The sequence below is a fragment of the Anabrus simplex genome, chromosome 3 (genome assembly GCF_040414725.1).
Source record: "Anabrus simplex isolate iqAnaSimp1 chromosome 3, ASM4041472v1, whole genome shotgun sequence".
In the NCBI taxonomy this organism is placed as follows: Eukaryota; Metazoa; Arthropoda; class Insecta; order Orthoptera; family Tettigoniidae; genus Anabrus; species Anabrus simplex.
The window spans coordinates 432,624,238-432,645,907 of NC_090267.1; the positions used below are offsets into that span (position 1 = coordinate 432,624,238).

A 21,670-nucleotide genomic window follows, 5' to 3' on the forward strand; every position below is an offset into this window, starting at 1 on the left:
TTTCAACTTGTCAAGTTTGTTAGGAAGTCCTGTGATGGTGGTGTTGTGTGGCCTGGGGGAAAACCTGGTGCAGATCTTTCAAGTAAATGTGTGCATGTGAGTGATGATAATGAGATAGGGAGAGGATGAAACCTGGTGTCAACAAATAGCCTACTCCTGCTGAATTATACTGAGCAGTCTGCTCAAGGCTTAATGCCGCCATCCAACAGACGAATCACCATCAACACTGTCATATGCTCTCACACCATATGAACACTGTGGATAAGTTTGAGATTGAAGCCAGGGTTTTGGCACACCATCTTGTGATTAGAAATTATATATCACTACCTCTCTTACACAGATGGCCAAAAGTCTGATGGTGAAAGTTTTTTTCACCAGCAGGACTCAAACTGGCTACAATGGAGCCAATCTACACAGACTTGATGGATTAATGATCATGGCTACCAATGATGCTTATCATCAATGGTTGCATCTTTCAAGGTAAATTTATTATTGACTAGAAGACACAGGAAAGGTCCAACTACAGTAGAAGGGCACAAACCATAAAGTTCCGTTTCCAATTTCCTCCCTTCTATATATTTTTTTTACAATTTTGCTTGGTGATGATTGATGCTTGTTTTAAAGGGGCCTAACATCTAGGTCATCACCCCTAATGGTACGAAATGAGACAAAATGAATTAACAAATTAAAAACCCAAAATCCTCCATTGACCACAATTCAAAACGTGAGGACGAAGAAGGAATGGATGGATATGAATTTAAAATGATCAGTGGAACCGACCCACAGTGCCTCACATGCACAGAAGCTGGCATAAAACAATAGTATTACTGACCGAGGGACTGCTTCTATAGCACGATACTGAATCGATGATGCTTGTAGTCGAAAGGAGTCCAAAATCCAAGTCAGTGGCCCCTCACAAGGGTACTTATTGCTAGAAAAGTAGAACCATGGTATTTGTCATGTTGCGGTAGTAATAGAGAGTAGTGTAGACAAGCGGTATTCCACACATTATGGTGCTACTCACAGGTAATGAAATTCGCACATGTATTACAGACCTACTGTGTTTCGCACATTGCGGCGCCATTGACAGGCAACACAAACCTATGGTGTTCATCACGTAAGTGTACTAACAACAGGGACTCGTACTATCCCGCGGTGTTCCTCATATAGTGGGTACTAATCATAGGCAAGCCAGAACCATGGGTTCCGTCATCCCATGGTGTCACTCATATAGTGCTACTAATCACAGGTACTGTAAAAGCCGTCGCGCTCTCGTTCGCTACTAATCACAAACCTATTTGGTACCTAACAGTGGTATTATGTGCAAGGAGAAGCGACCCATGGTGTTCCCCGCGTGGTGGTACTAATCACTAGGAGTTTCATGGTTCTAATATAATCATCCCTTGGCTGCCCCTTTTAGTTGCCTCTTACGACAGGCAGGGGATACTGTGGGTGTATTCTTCGTCTGCGTCCCCCACCCCCAGGAGGTTGTGTGTTTGGTCCGCAGGAGGTATTTTATTTTCCTCCAGTCCGCCGGCAAGCCAGTTAGGATTCCCCTATCCGCCACCTGGGACGCGCCACGTGGGAGTATCACCTCTCCCCCTGCTATGCCAGCGTAGGAGGTTCGTGGACAATTTTGCTTTACGTTGCACTGACACAGATAGGTCTTATGGATATGATGGGATAGGAAAGAGCTAGGAGTGGGAAGGATGTGGCAGTGGCCTTAACTAAGTGGCCTGATGTGAAAGTGGGAAATCACGGAAAACCATCTTCAGGGCTGTCGACAGCTGGGCTCGAGCCCACTATCTCCTGGACGCAAGCTAACAGCTGCGCACCCCTAACCGAATGGCCAACTCGCTCGGTTCTATTCTTCTTATATACTAGCAAGTTCGAGGATGTCCGACAGAGATATGCTTAATCCTCATCAGTCAGGTATATAATCCATGCTACATTTCTTGTTTGGTATGTAATAATCCACAAAGTTGCTAGGCCTACCTACTTTATAAATTGATACAAACTGCCATCAACTTGCAACCTCTAGATGGAACAACTTGTGCATATCAACATTATTGAGTTAAAAGGCATCAGGAGTCAGAAATCTTCATGACTATGTACAGCCATCGATAGATGGTATGGATTGTCTATTTCTTTTTATTTTTCCTTTGCTATATATTCTAATAATAACCTACACATTTTACTCATATATATATAAAACTTATAAAATTAAAAAAAAAAGCAAAGTCACCTCCATATAGGATATAAAGGCCATTGCCTTCATTTGGTCACTGTGGAATTAAAAATGTATCTGAAGTCAAGAGTATTGTCTCACTGACATATAAAAGATTTTCTGATAGGACAGGGCTGCCAGGGCAAATAGCAACCATGGCACCTTAAATAAGACTCAATCTCAGTATTTGCCTAGTGTGAAAATGGGAAAACATGGAACCATATAATCAGGTCTGCTGGTGGTGAGGATTGAACTCTAATATTAAATTTCAATTTAAGGTGATAATATGTAATGAAAATAACAATGTCTATGCCTATTGACAGCATTTTTTTTGCTAGTGGTTTAACATTGTACCAACATTCTAAAGGGCTTAAAACAGTGTTTAAAACCATCTGCTGAAAATGTTCTTGGGGACTATCAGAATAGTTTTTGTAGTAACAGATCCACTACAGGCAAGATATTTGCAATTAAGACTATTAATGATAAGGTGTGGGAACACAAGGAGTCGGTTCCTTACCTCTTTACAGATTTCTTCAAGGCATATGATTCAATCCGTAGAGAAGGGCTGTGGAACATCATGATGGAGTTTGGCTTTCCCATAAAATTAATTAACATGTGCAAATTGTATATGAATATTAACTGTGTTTTGCTCAAGGATAGAAAATAAAGTTCCTTCCAGAATAAAACTGGACTGAGACAAGAGGATGCACTATCTCCTCTTCTATTCAACATTGCAATAGAGAAGATTATCAGAAAATTAGCTCTTGTACCTGCTGGCATCATAGTGGGGAGACAACATAAAGTCCTTGCATATGCGGATGATATTGTTCTTATTGGCCGCAATGAATTAGAAATTAGGTAGTTATTTGTGGAACTAGAGGAAATGGCAGCAAAAATTGGCTTATGGGTGAATGATAAAAAGACACATTACAGGGTTGTACAGAGACTGAATCATGAGGAGGTTAACAGATTGCCTTTGAAGATTAGGAAATATATATTTAATAGAGGGTTTTCAATTCCTTGGTGTATTAATCGATGAGCAAAACCAAAGGCAACAGGAACACCAAGCTAGAATTAAGAATGCAAATAAGGCATTTTACTCTATGAGCCCTATATTAGGCTCCAAGTTTTCAACAAGGAATGCAAAAAATGATTACAGTTGAACCTGACTTATACGTATATCAAGGGGAAGAGAATAAACTATTGTAACTCAGAATTACTTAGAAATCAGACTTATGCAATACATCACATATTTACCCAAAAAAAAAAAAAAAACGATGGAATAGACCTACATGTGTAAATCCTTGCAAATAATAAATACATTAAGACAGAAAATATTATTTTGAACTTGGCCCAGCCTTAAAGAAATCAGATAGTTTGGCTTGTTTCACTTTTCTTGCATTAAGAGTATAAACCTCCTTTAAAAGACTTAGTCATGAATTCAAAGCATTTTCACTACAATTTTTCGCACTGATGTAACGCCTACACACTTCGATTACACTTAATACTTCACTCAGTTCAGGTGTCAAGATTCAAGTCGTTATCTCCATCTCCAATGTCACTATCGCTTGTAGCTGGTCCATCACCGCCGCGTTGTTGGCATACATCAACAATAATCTCTTCATCCGGTAGTTCTCCACATACAGCCAGATTGTGATCGAAATGCACAAAAGTATCAAATTCTACAGCCTCTGGTAGCGTTAGCTCATTGCCAGACAAACCTTCGTCCCCATAATCATCATTAGAGGCAGCCTCTTCTAGTAAGACACCAGCTTTGCGGAAGCAGTTGCTGATTGTGGAGGATGACACCTGCTTCCAGGCAGCCGAAATAAAGTTCATGGCTTGTAGCAAGTTAATGGAGAGAGGTTCATTCCCTGCATTACTCAGTATTATTAAATGTTGAACCAACATTTTTCTATAATGCACTTTGAAATTTGCAGTGATGCCCAAATGAAATGAAATGGCGTATGGCTTTTTGTGCCGGGAGTGTCCAAGGACATGTTCGGCTTGCCAGATGCAGGTCTTTCGATTTGACTCCTGTAGGCGACCTGCGTGTCGTGACGAGGATGAAATGGTGATGGAGACGACACATACAACCAGCCCCTGTGCCGACGAAATTAACCAATTATGATTAAAATTCCCGACCCTGGCGGGAATCGAACCCGCGACCCCTGTGACCAAAGGCGAGCACGCTAACCATTTAGCCATGGAGCCAGACAATGATGCCCAAATCAAGTTGTTGTAGAACACTGGTACGGTTAGGAGGGAAAATTCCATTCGGACATTCTCCAGAACGATTTGAGGTGGATGTGCTGCACAACGATCCATAAGAAGAAGGATCTTCTTGAGTTTCTTTTTCATTTTAATGTCCAGTGTTTTCAACCACTGTTCCATTGGATTCATATTCCTTAGATTTTGTTTTCGCACCCTTAAAACACCTCGGAGGAAGTTTGTCAGATCCATCTTTATTGGTGGCGAGAAGTACTGTTACACAAATTTTACTTTTCTTCCCTCCATGGCACGAGTCGCCTTTTTCAGTTAATGTTTTATTAGAAGGACATTGAGAATAGGCCGGTCTCATCACAACTGTAGATGTTTGGAGGCTGATAATCGTTTACGATACCCGGCAGAACCTCTTCTTTCCAGTGTTGCATTTGACGTCGTCCACAGCTTTTTAAATCACCGCAAATTGTTCTCCCTGTGATTCCATGATGATTTTTAAATCCTTGCAACCATCCTGATGAAGCCTTAAAAGCAGCAGTGATAATCATTTTAGCTAAATCTATCACCTTTGCCTTCAGCATGTCTCCACTAATTGGTAGAGCTGCAGCCTGCTTTTGCTGGAACCATGTGAAAAGTACTTTCTCCAAATATACGTACCTTCCATCTTGCTGACGGCTGCGCTTTGCTGATTTTGAACCTAGTTTTAAGAACTTGTCCAAAATAGCGTTTCCTTTACTGATGACTTTTTGTTTTGTGTGGATTAGCGTCCACTTCTCGTATAACTTTTCCTTTTTCTGTTCTCCATGGCTAATCAGAAGCAACTGAACGACACATCTACTGTTCCAACAGTAAACACCAGATACCAGCATTGTGAACATTTTACTTCTCCGTTGTTCCCATGAAAGAAATTCTCATATTCAAACAAATTTACTGTATTTTCTTTTGTTTCCGCACCAAAACCACCCACTTTGCTTATAATGTATCTTAATTTTTGGCGGCGTGTCAAAAATGACGAAGGTAGAGGAGGAGCGAAGGGGACTCGCCTTTGTTAAGCCACCAGTAAGTAAGGGTCAACAATGTCACTCGGCGAAATTCTGTGTTCTGTTTCAGCACCGAAACCCAATCGCTCTACTTCCGCCTATGCCAACAAAGACGAAACTTCGTAAATACAGTAGTTTCTTTTTTAAAAGCACATTCTCATTACAATTACGCAAAACTCAGTTATATTTCATTGGCACTTAATACGTATAACAGCGAATTACGTATAAACGGATTACATATAAATAAGGTTTAATTAACATGCTTTTAAATTACATTTTGCCGGGACCTAAAGGAAATTACATACAAATACGAATTACGTAGAACAGAGTTACGTATAAAGCAGGTTCAACTGTATCTACAATACAATCATTCAACCAGTACTTCTGTATGGTTCTGAAACATGGAGTATAACCAAGAAAGAGCAGCAGCACTAGCAAGTCTTTGAGAATAAAGTTTATAGAAAAATATTTGACCCATGGTTTGATCCTATCTCCCAAAATGGCAGAAAAGATCTAATCTCTCTCAACAAGACACTATAATGGGTGTGATAGAATCCAACAGACTGCACTGAGCTGGACATGTAATGAGGATGCAGGATAACAGAGCACTAGTAGATCTAGCCTACGGAGTGAGTGAGTGAGTGAGTGAGAGAGGGCTAAGATTGGCAAGGTAGAATCCTTGGCTCTGATTAAGATACAGCTCCAGTATTTGCCTGTGTGAAATGGGAAACCACAGAAAACTATCTCCAGGGCTGCCCATGGCAGGATTCGAACCCACCATTTTCTGAATGCAAGCTCAGAGGTACGTGTTCCAAACCGAGTGGTCAATTTGCTTTGTGTTGTTAGTGTTAGTACATATCAAATCCCAGAAAAACTGCCCTGGAAAATTCTCTGTTACACGTTCCTACCTACCAGTCATCACCATCATCCTCCCCACTTGGGTCCTTGTCTTCTGACTGTTCCTCTGTTTCATTCCGCTCCATAACCTTATCTTTGGCATAAGCTAACCTCATTTGAAACTTGGATAGGAGTGCCATGGTGAATTCCTCTCTAGCAGAACCTGAAATACAAACACCTTGTCATCTTTCAGGGTAATTCAAAATATTTACACAGGAACAAGATAAACACTTCTAATTAAACCTCTTTTGCCAGCTAAATGCAGAAAATTCTGAACATTTTAACATGTTAAGTAAACAGAGTTTGATTTTTCTTCACACATGAAGTGCAGTAAATGTCTGTCAGTAATTAATAATTAGATAAACATTTCACTTCATATAGAACTTCGAATCCTATGATGGAATCTACTGACATAAGTTACAGTTGGTTTCAATTCCCTGTGTACTGCATGAATAAGTAAAACAACTTAATGAGAACCTAAAACCTGCAGTTCTTACCTCTGCTAGGCAATTGATTTTTAAGTGTTTTGTACTTCTGGTGATATTGTATGTATTCATTAATTGGTTTACTTTCAGCAGCACCTTCTTTTTCATTCTTTTCTTCTTCACTTTCTTTGATTTGCTTTTGTTTTGAAGCATGTAATTCTCGTTTCAGTGCTTTAATTTCCTTGCGAATATTACTGTTGAGATATTAAAAATACAATTAGGTCAACTCATATGCAAAAATTCCTTCATGAATATATATTCACAAAGAGAGAACAAAAATTTACTCATTTACTTACGTTTTCTCCAGATCCTCATTTTTCTCCTCGTGTACTATCTCTTCCTTATTACTGCTTTTGGTTGAATTCTTTGATTTTGCAGAATGTTTATCTCCTTTCAGTTTTTTTCTCAAATTCTCCATACTCCTGATTAAGACAAACAATTTGCAAATGATAGTGAAGATACCATTCAATAAACCAATACATCTCTACTATCTTCATGTTAAGTGCCTTGAAAAGTAATCAACGGATATATTTACAAAAAAGGGAATTTCTGTCATAATCTGAAGTCATTCTAGGCCAATCTGATTTTAATAAAGCATGCAGTGCAGATCTCAACACGAAGAAAATTTGCTGTGTGAAAGGAACTCATCAAGATAACGTAGGTATATCATATAGGGTGCATACAGTATTTAAAGTCAGGTACATCTGTAGTTATATGCAAATTAATTGATGAACTTTTCTTCTTGTCAGAGCTTCATTGTCAGTCTAGCAGCTAGCACAAGAGATTAAATGACACACTGTGATTGTTGCAATTCAGCTGTGAGACTGAATGGTTTTTGAAAGTCACAAGGTCATTTGTACATAAAGTTTGGAAGGAGTTCAAAGCTCAAGGATGTGTCTGCATGTACCTAAGCACAAAAGAAGCATGCACAGTATTTGGACAGTATGAGAACACCATCACAGTTTGCACAGAAGGTGCTGAATATTATCACTGAGAACCCCAGATCATCCCAAGTTATGCACATTAAGTTTCCTGCAACTGTGATGGTTTTAGGGATAGACACAGGATAGACAGTGTAAGCAATGAAAGGACTTAGCACTTAGCTGTGATGACAAAGGATTGGATGGCAAATAATCTGCATAGCTACATCACATCAAACATGTGGCCACCTAAATCCCCTAGATTATATGCGTTGGTCATTGTTGAATGACAGACTAATTAACATTCCAAAAAAGAGCCTGATTTCTTAGAAGCTGCCTTTACCCAAGTTATGACCAACATCAATAAGGAACAAATGATTCATGCATGTCAACATTTCCTGTCCAGCATTAAAGCTGTCACTGTAGCTAAAGGTGGTTACATCAAATAAACTTGTAGTCTAACCATGATTGTGTCTGTGTACCAAGTTTTGGATCAATACATTTCATTATTTGCCAGACAGGATTGTTTATTTGTACTTCCTCTAATGTGTCCTCAAATACCTTGCACACCACGTAATGAACAACTGATGAAAGCAAACTTTGAAACTTCAGAGTGGTTTTAAAACAGATACAGTAGAACCTCGATATTTTGAAATCGGTTTATTCAAAATCCCACTTAATTTGAAGAAGTTCTCGTTTCCGGAAACATGAGGTACAGTTTTGTATGTTACTTAAATTGTTTAATTTGAAATATGGATAATTCATAATTCGAAGAACAATGTCGGTCCCATTACCGAAATTCAGACTTTTAATTCAAAATTGCCTTTACATTAAAAAAAAAAAGTATTTTCAGAGAATATTTAAATTCAAAATTTAACCGCGTCATGACAGAATGCGTCTTCCGGAACGTGCAGGGGTAGCTTTCCGCAATTTCACTCACTTCGATTTGTCTACAGTGGGATTCATATTTGCTAAGTTCGAGTGAAATCGTAATTCTTTTAGAGAACGCCACAATATCACGTAGCAGGCAGTGCACGGAGAAGCAGAATCTGCCAACAATGGCGATGGTTGGCGAAAAAGAGTGGCTCATATAATCAATTTGTACACACTGAACAATATTGTCATGCTGATGAAACTGCGTTGCTTTTTTTGATGCCAACCCAAAATGGACTTATGATTTTAAAGGAGAGAAGTGTCAGCCAGGAAATTGTACAAGGGTGTGGGTCATTGTAGGTACTGTGTTGCAATGCACACGGAAGCGAGACTTCTTCCGCTTGTCATAGGAAAGTTTGATAAGCCACGATGTTTTAAGGGTATTGGGTAATTTCCGTGCATTTAAAATGCATACAGTACATTAATCCAATGAATAAAGCACTTGCACAGGGGAGCCAGCATAGATTTCTCCTCGTCTATGAATCATCCTTCTTTTTTTCTTTTGTTGTGTGAGGTTATGTTTGTCAGTGAGTTATCCAAGTGCATTATTTGAATAATGCAAATACACCTTGTTGGATACATTTTGGAAATAGATTTTTTTTTCCCCCATGCTCGTTTGAAAAGTTTAAACTGTGAATCAAGGTTAATTGCAAGCAGTAATGAGTCTTAGAATATTTTGTGACGCGACAAGGGTTAGCTTTTGTGAATTATGAGTTGGCGGTTAATTCAAAATCACATAATTCAAAGTCCGATTATTGTACCCCAACGACTTTGAATTAACAAGGTTTTACTGTAGTCATCTAATATTATTTTAGCTTATTCAATTCTTTTTTACTTAAGCAGAACTCCATTTATGTCAATATATATGGTATGATAATAAACATAATTGTATGGTCTGGTCTGGTGCCAGGAAGGGCATCTACCAGATGGCAGAGCAAACCAGACCTCTGCTGGTACTGAAAAGGGACAAACAAGTGTTAAAAGTCATGACCAGGTCTCTGCTGGGTGATCAATGGCTCAGTTTTAATTAATTTTGTCAGGTAAACAATGAATGTGTTGCCAAAGATCTTTTACATGCTGACATCGTATGACATAGTGTCAAATGGAGTTTCTTCTGCCCTTCAGAAATCCTGGTTATTTCTATGGATTTAAATCAACGATCTCAGGATCTGGAGGCTGGCCCTCTACCACTAATCTACAGAGGGAGCTTATCAATATATGTGGTCAAGGCTTTAATTAATTATTATTGAGGAACTAACCATGTTTTATGAATTTTAAATATGACTCTTGAGTATTGTGTATAAAGAAAATTCTATGTGTATTTTCTTGTGGGTATACTCTGTAGTTAAGTAAGATGAAAGCTTCCAGAATTAAAAATAATATACTTACGTTTGGCTGACAGTAGCAGGATTTCGATGTGAACCCTCATCACCACTAAGGTGATCCTCACTTTCTTCTGAGCGATTAGATGATGTTCTCTTCCTACTTTTACCCTTACTATCAAGATCTAGCCTACGTCTCTCCCGACTCTGACCAACGACCTCAGTGTGTTCCTCATTCTGGCGATCATCAGTATTATGGTGATCCCTTTTGTCCTCACTTCTGGGTTTTGAACTACTATCATGGTTTCCTGATTTGGTACTTTGCTTCTCCTCACGCCGCCTGTGGCTCTCATTTTCAGGTTTCATATCTACTGATCTCTCTGTTTCCTTATGGTGCTCTCCATCATCCCTGTCCCTCTTACTTTTCACTTTTGTTTCATTTTCTCTTGTTTTTTCTACCCCTATTTCTTTATCTTCATGCTCATTTTCTGCATCCTTTGTTAAAGACAAGTCAGTACTTTTGTTCATTTCAACTTGTTCACCCTCTTCTTCATTTTCCTCACTTTCTGGTTTCTTTTCACTAATTTCACTGGGAAAGATGGCTGGTGTTGCACTGAGTTTGGGGTCATTCAGTAGATCGTGAGTTGATTTACTTCGACCAGAATATTTCTTATTGGCTTCTGAAATTGCCTCCTCATCCTCTTCAGCCTCTTCTCCAAATGACAGAAGTTTAAAATTCCTGAAAACATTAAAAAAGAAAATTTTCCAAAAATAAAGAAGAAGAATATCTATGATAAATAATTCAATTACATGGGCAAGACTTAAAGCAAATAAATCAAGATTAAGATAACTGGAACTAGCATATCAAGTGACTAAGAATAACTATGGCAAGGAGAATTTCTCAAATAAAACTAAAATGAGACACAACAACAAAGAGAATCTCTGTGTCACAGAAGAAATAGGCAAAGGAAAAAGGAAAATTCTGAGAAAAATCTGGGGACTATTGAAAATGGAGGGGAAAAAAACCGAGAAGAGATTAAGCATATGAGGAACGAAGATCTATACAAGAGGGAAGGAGACAAAATTATGTCAAACATGATCAGAGAATAAAATTCTTTAGTCATTTGATGAGGATGGATAACAGCAGACTTAAAAAAATTAATTTCCAACCAGGTTTACAAATACAATGAAATCATCCATCAACACATTTCACAAAAACTAATAAAGAATTCTACTACATTGAAGTTATACAGACAACTATTCCCAATTAAAACCACGCTACATTTAAATCAAATACTAGAATTGTTGAAAGCACATAAAAAGAGAAACAGTTTAGAATGAATACTATACATTATACAGTATATAGAAATTAAAGTCTTACTTCACACCACTTCTCTTGTCTTTTCTCTTCTTATCATCCTTCTTTTCTTCTCCTCTGGTTAATACTCTTGGAACAATATCTGGAAAAGGATTATGTAAAACCTCTGCTTTTATAATCTTCTGAGGGTATAATGGTCTTTCATCCTACAAAAATAATGAAAGCATATTATATTCCAATATATCAGAATAGATATTGCTCTAAATTAACTATTTTGAGTAATTTCTCAGAATCAAATGAGACTAAAAATACTTCAGAATGTTAAAACAAAGTATAATCATATAAGAATTTAAAGAGATTCACATGTCATATTTGAAGAACTTTTCAGGTAAATTATATTTATAATTTCCAATTTATTCCAAAAAGATTAGGGATGCAGGAAGTTAGGTTATGCCTTTCAAGAAGATCTGCAACATTCTGAATGAACTAAGAACCTCTATAATCATGTATTTGCAACTTCTGCTGATGTGTCTTTATACTGTGCATCAGTTACAATTTGCAAGGTTAAGATAAGGACGGGGCACACCTGAAATGTTTCTTAAGAAATTAAAAATCATGCTTAACTAAAACTCGTCACTTAATTTTGTGTAATCCTATTCTACCCTCCTATTTTTAGCTGAAGCAGTCTCACTATTATCCCATTATTGGAATAGATTGTACAATTTTTTCCTTTTTTTACAATTTGCTTTACTTCGCACAAACACAGATAGGTCTTAAGGCAATGATGGGATAGGAAAGAGCTAGGAGTGGGAAGGAACAGGCCGTGACTTTAATTAAGGTACAGCCCCAGCATTTGCCTGGTGTGAAAATGGGAAACCATAGAAAACCATCTTCAGGGCTGTCAACAGTGAAATTCGAACCCACTACCTCCCGAATGCACACTCACAGTTTCACGACCGACCCTAACCGTATGGCCAACACGCTCGGTCAGTGTCTCTCTTAATGAATATTTAATTTTTGTGACCACTTTGTATTCGAAATAGACTTAGCGCATTAGGCCGTACTCAATACATATTCAAGAGAAGAGTAGGGGAAAAAAAAAGAAAAAAAAAAAGACAACTAAACACCAGCAGAACCAGACCTGTAGCTTAGATCCTTTTCAAAAGAACAAACATGACTTAGGCCACCATAGCTCAGATTGTACAAACATTCAATGCAAAATCTGAAGGTTGTGGGCTCGAATCCTGCTGGTGTTCGGGTGACCATTTTTATTCTGTACTTAACATCTCTTTGATGTAAACTATATGTAGGCCACTGAACCTGACCTAATACATTGAAAGTATATTTTGAGTACTATATCTCTCTTTAACAGTAATAAAGTTACCACCTACCTTATCAATAAGAGTTTCTTGAAGTTTCAACACATTGAAAATAGTCTCTCTTGTAACCTTTGCAAATATTGTGTGTTTATTCTGAAGTTCAGGAGTTGCTGCCAATGTAAAAAAGAACTGAGAAGCATTATCATCCTGGCCAGCATTAGCCATGGCCACAAGACCCCGTCTATTGAAACGCAATCTTGAATGGAACTCATCCTAGAAGAATTAAGACAAAAATTGAAAACGTTTGTGTTAAGATCAACTAGAAGTAGCAAGGAATATAATGACTGTCTGCATACTTCAAACATTTACAGAGGATGTATTCAACATGAGCAACATATATTCTTCTGCAGATTCATGAGTACAATATAAATGCCGTTAGTGCATCTTGATTAAATGCTTTTCTGCATTTAGTGCAAGTTTAACACAATCCTATTGGTGCAATGAGATTTTTCACAAATGTTACACAGATATTTTAAGTGATGGGAAAAAAGTACAATAAAAAAGTAACTGGTCTGAATTTTACCTGAGAAATATTTTATTCAATTTCAAATCACTTTTCCATAGGGTGACCAGATACAAACAAATTTTAAATAAGAGAGGACAAAACTATTTAGAAAGGAGGAAAATGCCAAGAAAAAGAGGACACAAAAATCCTTCATTGAGAGTCTGAATTTAGACTTGTATATTCTAATTTTCACAGGCATAAATTAAATTTATCCACTTTCATATTATAGAGTAAATTCTTACAAAATTTGAACAATGAAATAATTTACACACCTTGTAAGTACTTTTCTAAAGATTCAGTTGCCTTTATGAGTTTTGGTGTGTCTAATATATAGAAGATACACATGTACATTCCTTTAAAGGTTATATTGAACCATTAAGAGAATTTTCATCTATTCTAATTTGAAATGGTTCCTATTATCAGTCCATTGTGCTGAGAACAATGAAAATACTCTTCCTACATTTGCATTGTGTCCTGGTATAGGGAAAAAGTATTCTGCAAGTTTTAATACCTTTGAACTACAAGCAACTTCCCCATTTCTTACTACAAGGTAACTTGTTATGTTCAGGGTCATCACTACTCTCATTCAGGAATTGTTTGAAATTGCAGTACTGATCAAAGGATTTCACATCATCAATCTGAAAGCCAAGTACAGAATATATTCTTCAACATCGCAATAATCAATGTAACTTTCAGTGTCATCCATTTAAACAGACTTCCTTCAAATACAGATGAACTATCGCTTGTCACGTTGTCAGCTATCACATATTACTATATCCCAATGTTCTGGCAGGGTACTGCTGAGACAGAAGCATGCAATATGCAGAATGGTAAATAGTGTCTATTATCAAACTACGAGGTATGCATAGATTAATCGTATGTACTGTATATCCATAATCACATTTCTATATATCTACATGATATCGATAATGCCAACGTGTAATAAAGAATACTTGTAAAAACAAAGTAGTAAAACAAAATACCCCAAAATAAGCAGATTCACTAAAAAAGGAGGACATTTCGGGTTTTTAAAAATATTTCCACCCGGACCCTGGATAATGGTCTAAAAAGAAGGCCATGTCCGGATAAAAGAGGACATCTGGTCACCCTACTTTTTCAATCAGTAATCTCCGGCCCTGTGGTGTAGGGGGCAACGCGTCCGCCTGTCACCCGGCGGCCCCGGGTTCGATTCCCAGCTGGGTCAGGGGTTTTTAATTGTAAATGATTAATATCCCTGGCCTGGGGACTGGGTGTTTGTGTCGTCCTTAACGTTCCTTTCCTCACATTCAACACTCTACACTTCCTCCATACCAATTACACGCAAGTTCATATCACATGGTGCAAGTAGGGGCAAGTAGGTCGACGCCCCGAACAAATAGCATTTAAAAAAATGTAAAACTACAATTACTTCACAGAATGCCACTTCTAAAACCACGGACATTTTTCCTTCACGTACGCTCAGAATGATACCACAGTATACAAGAAAATATATATGTTATTTTTTTAGCACAGAGATATTAAATGGCTACCATCACTAAACAAAACTGTATGTGATACCATGGAACTCTGAAAATTATTTCTTCCCATAATTTTTATTTTAGTTAGCGATTTTCAGTATTTCAATAATTTGCCATTTACTTTACAAAGTAACTGGTTCTTATAATTCTCATTGCTAAGCCTCAACCTCTTGGGGGAAAGTACATCTTTGTGTTCACTGAAAAGATGCCCTACAGAGGCACTAGAAGGAATACCTGTGTTTAATTTTAAGAACATCCCCAGCAATATAGATATTGGAGGATGAGTTTGATGTCTTTGAAAAACTGAAATGTTGTATGACTTTTAGTGCCGGGATATCCCAGGACGGGTTCGGCTCGCCAGGTGCAGGTCTTTCTATTTGACCCCCGTAGGCGACCTGCGCGTCGTGATGAGGATGAAATGATGATGAAGACAACACATAGGCTACACCCAGACCCCGTGCCTTAGGAATTAACCAATTAAGGTTAAAATCCCCGATCCGACCAGGAATCGAACCCGGGACCCTCTGAACTGAAGGCCAGTACGCTGACCGTTCAGCCAACGAGTCGGACAATGTCTTTGAAAATACTGGAGAGGTAAGAAAATATTATCGGTTCTGCTGTAATAGAACCGAAAGTTATCTTCATTATCACTTAACTTTTTGCCGTTTCTGCTTCCATGTGATGTTCATAGATTACTACAATGTAATGATTACAAATTTATTTCAAGAAGTAAATTACAAGTACAAATTATATTTTGTAAAACGTAATGATTGCAAGTAAAAATTACTAAAACATATTTCTTACAAATAATTCAATTACTTTTACTCAATTACTTCCCAACTCTGGATATTTTACAGATAATTGTCCATTTGAACTGTAGCTTGCTTCTTGTAATACAGCAGTGTTGTCAGATTTTGAAGAAAATAATATGCAGCTCAATAAAGTTTTGGAGAAAGCAACTGTTTCTCAAAAATGACATTTCCAGTTGAGAACTATAATTTGATTAAACCAATTGAGAATATCAATTAATCAAAACTGAGAATCGTCAGGCTATCCTATAGTGTAAAATGTCACTGCTATGAACTATAAAGGAGGCTTATAGTGATGTCTAAACTGTGCACTAGCTAGTATCTTGGCGAAACATGCCATACCAACTGATGATCCCATTGTCATGTTGTTGTTTGAGTCATCAGCCCATAGACTGGTTTGGTGCAGTTCTCCATGCCACCCTATCCTGTGCTAACCTTTTTCATTTCTACGTAACTATTGCATCTTACATCTGCTCTAATCTGCTTGTCATACTCATACCTTGGTCTACCCTTACCGTTCTTACCACCTACACTTCCTTCAAAAACCAACTGAACAAGTCCTGGATGTCTTAAGATGTGTCCTATCATTCCATCTCTTCTTCTCGTCAAATTTAGCCAACAGAGCAATTATAATAAGAAGTATTTCTTATCCACCTGTTCAATACAAATCACCTTTGTTGGTGTTTACACTTTCATACAATTAATTCTTCCAAGGGATAGGTTTCGCTATTTTAAAGAGCATCTTCAGCCATTAATTTTAATCTTAAAATTATGTTCGTGAACAGTCGTAAACATATTAAAAAGACAATAGTCAAAATTAAAATTACAGTAGTCTAAAAACCAAATTACATTACATCTAAAAAACAATATTAAAACACTTCAAAAACGTGATAACATGAACATTTAAAATTATCACAATGTCCATTCAAAACCTTGTGTCTGAAACTATTATTGAATCTTCGTCTTAAAAATAGTAGTAAATGTTTTTCTATAAAAAAAGCACCACGGTGAACACCAATCCTACGGAAAAACGAAAATTAAAATGCAACTTATGTGACGTGATGTTTCCAGAATGTAAGTTAAAACAGAGTGCCCACAAGCTGAATTGTGAAAACACAATGATCCATATTGCTTTAAACATAACAGACAGGACGTAGAACGTGTGCAGGAGTCAAATGTGGGCTCTAGTTGAAAATGATGATGAACTTGTTTACAAACGTACGTAGTAAGCATACGTTATGTTATACAAATTTGCAAGGTATAAAACGTCGTACTAGACCTCTGACCAATTTATACAGATAGTCCTGCTGATTTGGAGTTGCTAACTTGTCTAACACCAATAAAGGTGATTTGTATTGAATAGGTGGATAAGAAATACTTCTTATTATAATTGCTGTGAATAACATCATTTAATATGGAACAACCATGAGGAAAATGACCTGTAAATTTAGCCAAATCGATCTCCTCTCACCAATTCGATTCAGTAACTCTTCATTCGTGATTCTATCTATCCATCTCACCTTCAGCATTCTTCTGTAACACCACATTTCAAAAGCTTCTATTCTCTTACTTTCTGAGCTAGTTATCATCCATGTTTCACTTCCATACAATGCCACGCTCCACACGAAAGTCTTAAGAAACATCTTTCTAATTCCTATATCAATGTTGAAGTTAGCAAATTTCTTTTCTTAAGAAAGCTCTTCCTTGCTTGTGCTAGTCTATATTTTATGTCCTCCTTACTTCTGCCATCGTTAGCACCCACTATCTACCAAATGTTGCTGACAGCTATGTGACCCAAAGCACACAGCCACTCGCTTGGTCTGTGATATACTCTTGAGTTACGATGACACACACGATACTGTGCTTTATCTACAGACAATTACTATTATTTATTATATTATTATTAATCACATCAGCAGAGATCTTGCATGTTTTAGTTGCTACTTTTATTACAAATTTTTTATTAATACTGGTAACTTTATCTTTATTATTATTATTATTTTATACACATTATTTTATGTCGGACTTGTTGGCTGAATGGTCAGCGTACTGGCCTTCAGTTCAGAGGGTATAGGGTTCGATTCCTGGCCGGGTCAGGGATTTTAATCTCTTCTGATTAATTCTTCTGGCTGGGGACTGGGTGCATGTATCCGTCCCAACACTCTCCCCTTCATATTCAGACAACATACCACACTACCAACCACCACAGAAATACGCAATAGTGATTACATCCCTCCATATAGGATTGGTGTTAGGAAGGGCATCCGTCCGTAAAACAGGGCCAAATCCATGTGATATGCAGTTCGCACCCGCAACCCAACAGGTGTGGGAAAAAGCAGTCGAAAACTAAGAAGACGACACAATATTTCATAATATTACAATTGGTACTGAGTACCTCTTCAGCAACAGATACAAGAAAGAGGCACTGTATATAATTATATATACACATTTACATAGAAACTGTTCATAAATAACTACTGATCATTCATGGGGTAGGATCATGCAGTGGATATTCTATCTTCTGAGACTGTTTTCCAATTTCTTTTGAATAAGATCACTGCAAGCTATGATTATTGGCACTGTGACAACCTTGTTGGCTCTCCACTGTTTTAAATACCAGTGTACTGTACACCTACTTGGATATTTTCTCTCTGTGTGTTACTTACAATCAAGAGCGTCCATAGGATAGTTTGTAGGGGGGGGAGGGCTTGACCTGGGGGTTTGTAGTATTTTTAATATTTTGGAAGATGAATGGCGACTTGTATTTCATGGTACAATACCACATATGGTATCCCCTACCACTTCTACGTAATACCGATTTTTAAATCTTTTCTTGAAAGAAAAACACCCGACTATATTAGATTTCTTCCCCCCCTGAGAGCTGGGGGGGGGGGGGCGTCGGCACCCATGCCTGCAGTATCTATGATGTAGCACGTTTCCTTGGTCTTATCAAGTAGTGCGATGTCTATAGATCATTCCATGTTAAGAAAACAGTAGGGTCTATTGATCTTATGACAACAAGGTTGCCATATTGAACAGTTCTACTAAACAGCATCAGGGGAAAACGGTGGCACATGAATGTGTGAAACTCAGTATTTATGTTCAACATATAAGGGGGAAGAAAATAAGATGCATATTGAGCACAATTTACTTTTATTTCTTCCTCAGCCTCATCCATAAACGAAATAAGTCAGTGTGTTAATGTTAAAGATAGAAATCACACATGTAGGCTGATTAATAACATTATACTCACTCAATGCAAGACAAGTACGCACTGATATAAACACTAAAAAACATACGGAGCACATAAAAAACTGACTCCTCTACAACAGTAATAAGCTGTCAGGATTCAAGAGTACGCGTCACATGTACCAGAGCAACACAGAACGGAAATGAAGACAACAAAGGGATGGCTGTTACTGCCATTGTGCTTCTTCCCTGTGAATGTATTTATGAAATAGAAAAGTTTCCCTAATTATTTTAATAACACATGGGCAAAAATGCCTCATCCCTTTTTCTTTCTTCCGTAATACAATATAAAGTAAATTATAATATTCCTTAATCCCGAGATATTATGAGTGTCTAAGAGGGGGGGTCGCTCTTTGTAGGTCCATAAGAGCAATACTGTTTTCTTAACATGGACTGATCTATAGTTCATTACATGGTATCGTCTTATCAGTGACGATACTTCTACTCGCTTTTAAGGACTGATGGTGGTATGTATTATGATGTGTTATCATCATTACAATTATTAATATTATTATAACTTTTAATGATGTTAACATTCCTAAAGTTTTTCAAAATAAGTCACTTTGGTTTTACAAAACAAAGGTGGATCGATCCTGCAGGATTGGGGCATTTATGGTACTTCTCCACCTCTCTTTCTCTCTCATTGCTCGATTCCTCTTCCATCATTTTGTCCCCGTCGGGGTTTCTTCTTCTTGCACTCATCTTTATCGAATTGATCCACCTGGTTCTAGGTCTTCCTCTCGCTCTCTTTCCTTCGAACTTCATCTCCATCATCTGTTTTGGTATTATTTCCTCCTCCATCCTCTTTACATGTCAAAACAATCTTAGTTTACTCCTATCAACTCCCTCGTTTAGGTTTTCCATTCTGATCTTTCTCAAATCTTCGTTTGTCAATCTGTCCTTCCTTGTCTTCCTTATCATACTTCTTAGGTATTTCATTTCGCTGGCTTGAATTCTACTCTCCTCCCTACTTGTCACTGTCCAGGTGTTGGCCACATAGCTCAATATGCGTGCATAATACATTTTGTACATTATCTCTTTACACTTCCTTATTCCAGACAATGTTTCTTACACTCTGGTACAACACATTGCCCTGTTGCACCCTCTTGCTAATCTCCATGTCCAGCCAAATGTTCTGCATTAATTCACTTCCTATGTATTTCAATTTGTCAACAGTTTCAAGGCTTTGACTACCAATTTTCACAACGCCTTTCCCTTGTCTTTCTCCTCTTGACATCAACATGTCTTCCTTTTCTCTGCACTAATTTTCATACCATACTTTTCAATTTACTTGGTCAGTGCATCAAGGTGTTCTTGTACTTCTTTGCTGTTTGTTCCCCACACCACAATATTGTCTGCAAATAGTAATAACTTCATCTCCCTATTCTCATATACTTCCTTTGTCTCCTTTACAATTCATCCATAACCATTAGAAACAAAAGAGGTGACAGCACACTCCCTTGTCTTAGTCCAGTTTCTTTTTGAAACCATTTTTATCTTTCTAAACAAAGTCTGTATGCTGCTGACACAGTTTTTGTACATTGCTTGCACCATTTCTATGGTTTGTGTACCCAGTTTCTTTTCTATTTTACCTTCTAAAGGTGTACAAATTGTACTTCAGGCTTGCCTGCCCCAAGCTGCTCTGCAACAAGCAAAGCAGCTTAGCTTGAGCATCAGTGAAGCAAGAGTGCACGCTAGTCATAGCAAAGATGAAACCTGGGTTTCCCGAAGCCTGACAGGTTGCCTGGGACCCGTTCGGACTGCCGGACTTGACAAGAGTGAACATGAAGTTTGCTATCGATGCAACGTGAATGTGCCGTTATATGTTAGTGTAGCTACGTATTGTGTCGAGTGCAGCTCTGTTGTAGTTAGATGTGCAACCAGCAAGAAAATGAACAAATCAACCATAAAGGAAATCGAACAAAAAGTAAAAAGTGGTGAATTTATTCTAGCAATAAAACAGGGCACAAGTCTAGCATGGGAAAAATTTTCATATGTTTATGAACAGGTATCAAATAAGCCAGTAGGTTACTCGCAATGCAATTTTTGCAAAAAGCAACTCAGCACCCATTCAGGGACCTCAAGTATGTTGCGACATGTATGCAAATTTGACCCAAATTTTTCACAGTCTAAAAATATTTCAAGAGAGGACAAGGACTTGGTGACTGCAAAGTGCGTGGAAATGTGCGCCAAGGACTAGAATCCGTTTACAACTACTGAGAGTGAAGAATTTTTAAATTTAGGGCAAACGCTGATAGAAATGGGCAAAAGTATGGCTCGGTGGATATTAAAAATGTTATACCCACTTGAGTCACAGTTGCTAGGAAGGTACAAACTTTCGTGGACAAAGTGCGCAGTAAAATGCTTCCCGATATAGTACATGCTATTAAATTTGGTATCTGTGCGAGTACCACTGATCTGTGGACAGATAATTACAAGGGTGTGCACTATATGTCTGTCACAATGCACTATATAAATGCACACTGGGCTCTCTATAAGTATGTATTAATGTGTTCGGCCTTCCCTGATTGTCCAAAAACTGGTGAAAATATTCGCAGTGAATTGGAAGATCGTTTGAAAGGACATGGCGTTTCTCATGAAGATATTTGCAAAATTACATTTGTAACAGACCAGGGAAGCAATATTGTTAAGGCCCTCAGCATATACAAGTGTCTTCCATGCATGACTCATATTATTAATACGGTCTTGAAGCATGTTCTGAGCGAACCCTTTTTGAAAGAAACTGAGAACTATTTTAGAGAAGGACAGTGCCTCTGATAAAATGCTCGGTTATGATCAGGACATTACTGACCTGCTTATAACATTTCTTAAGCCATTTAAGGAAG

At 37.7% G+C, this 21,670-nt stretch overlaps 1 protein-coding gene across 1 annotated transcript in view; it reads right to left on the reverse strand.

Moving 5' to 3' along the window:
* Positions 1-21,670, reverse strand: part of LOC136866469 (spliceosome-associated protein CWC27 homolog) — a 34,933-nt gene that overhangs the window by 4,556 nt on the left and 8,707 nt on the right. The window contains exons 3-8 of the mRNA XM_067143460.2: positions 12,757-12,957; positions 11,429-11,571; positions 10,115-10,786; positions 7,169-7,294; positions 6,885-7,066; positions 6,403-6,550 (exon numbers count right to left, since the gene is read on the reverse strand). Coding sequence (XP_066999561.2) covers positions 6,403-6,550; positions 6,885-7,066; positions 7,169-7,294; positions 10,115-10,786; positions 11,429-11,571; positions 12,757-12,957 — 1,472 coding nt within the window. The remainder of the gene's footprint in view (positions 1-6,402; positions 6,551-6,884; positions 7,067-7,168; positions 7,295-10,114; positions 10,787-11,428; positions 11,572-12,756; positions 12,958-21,670) is intronic.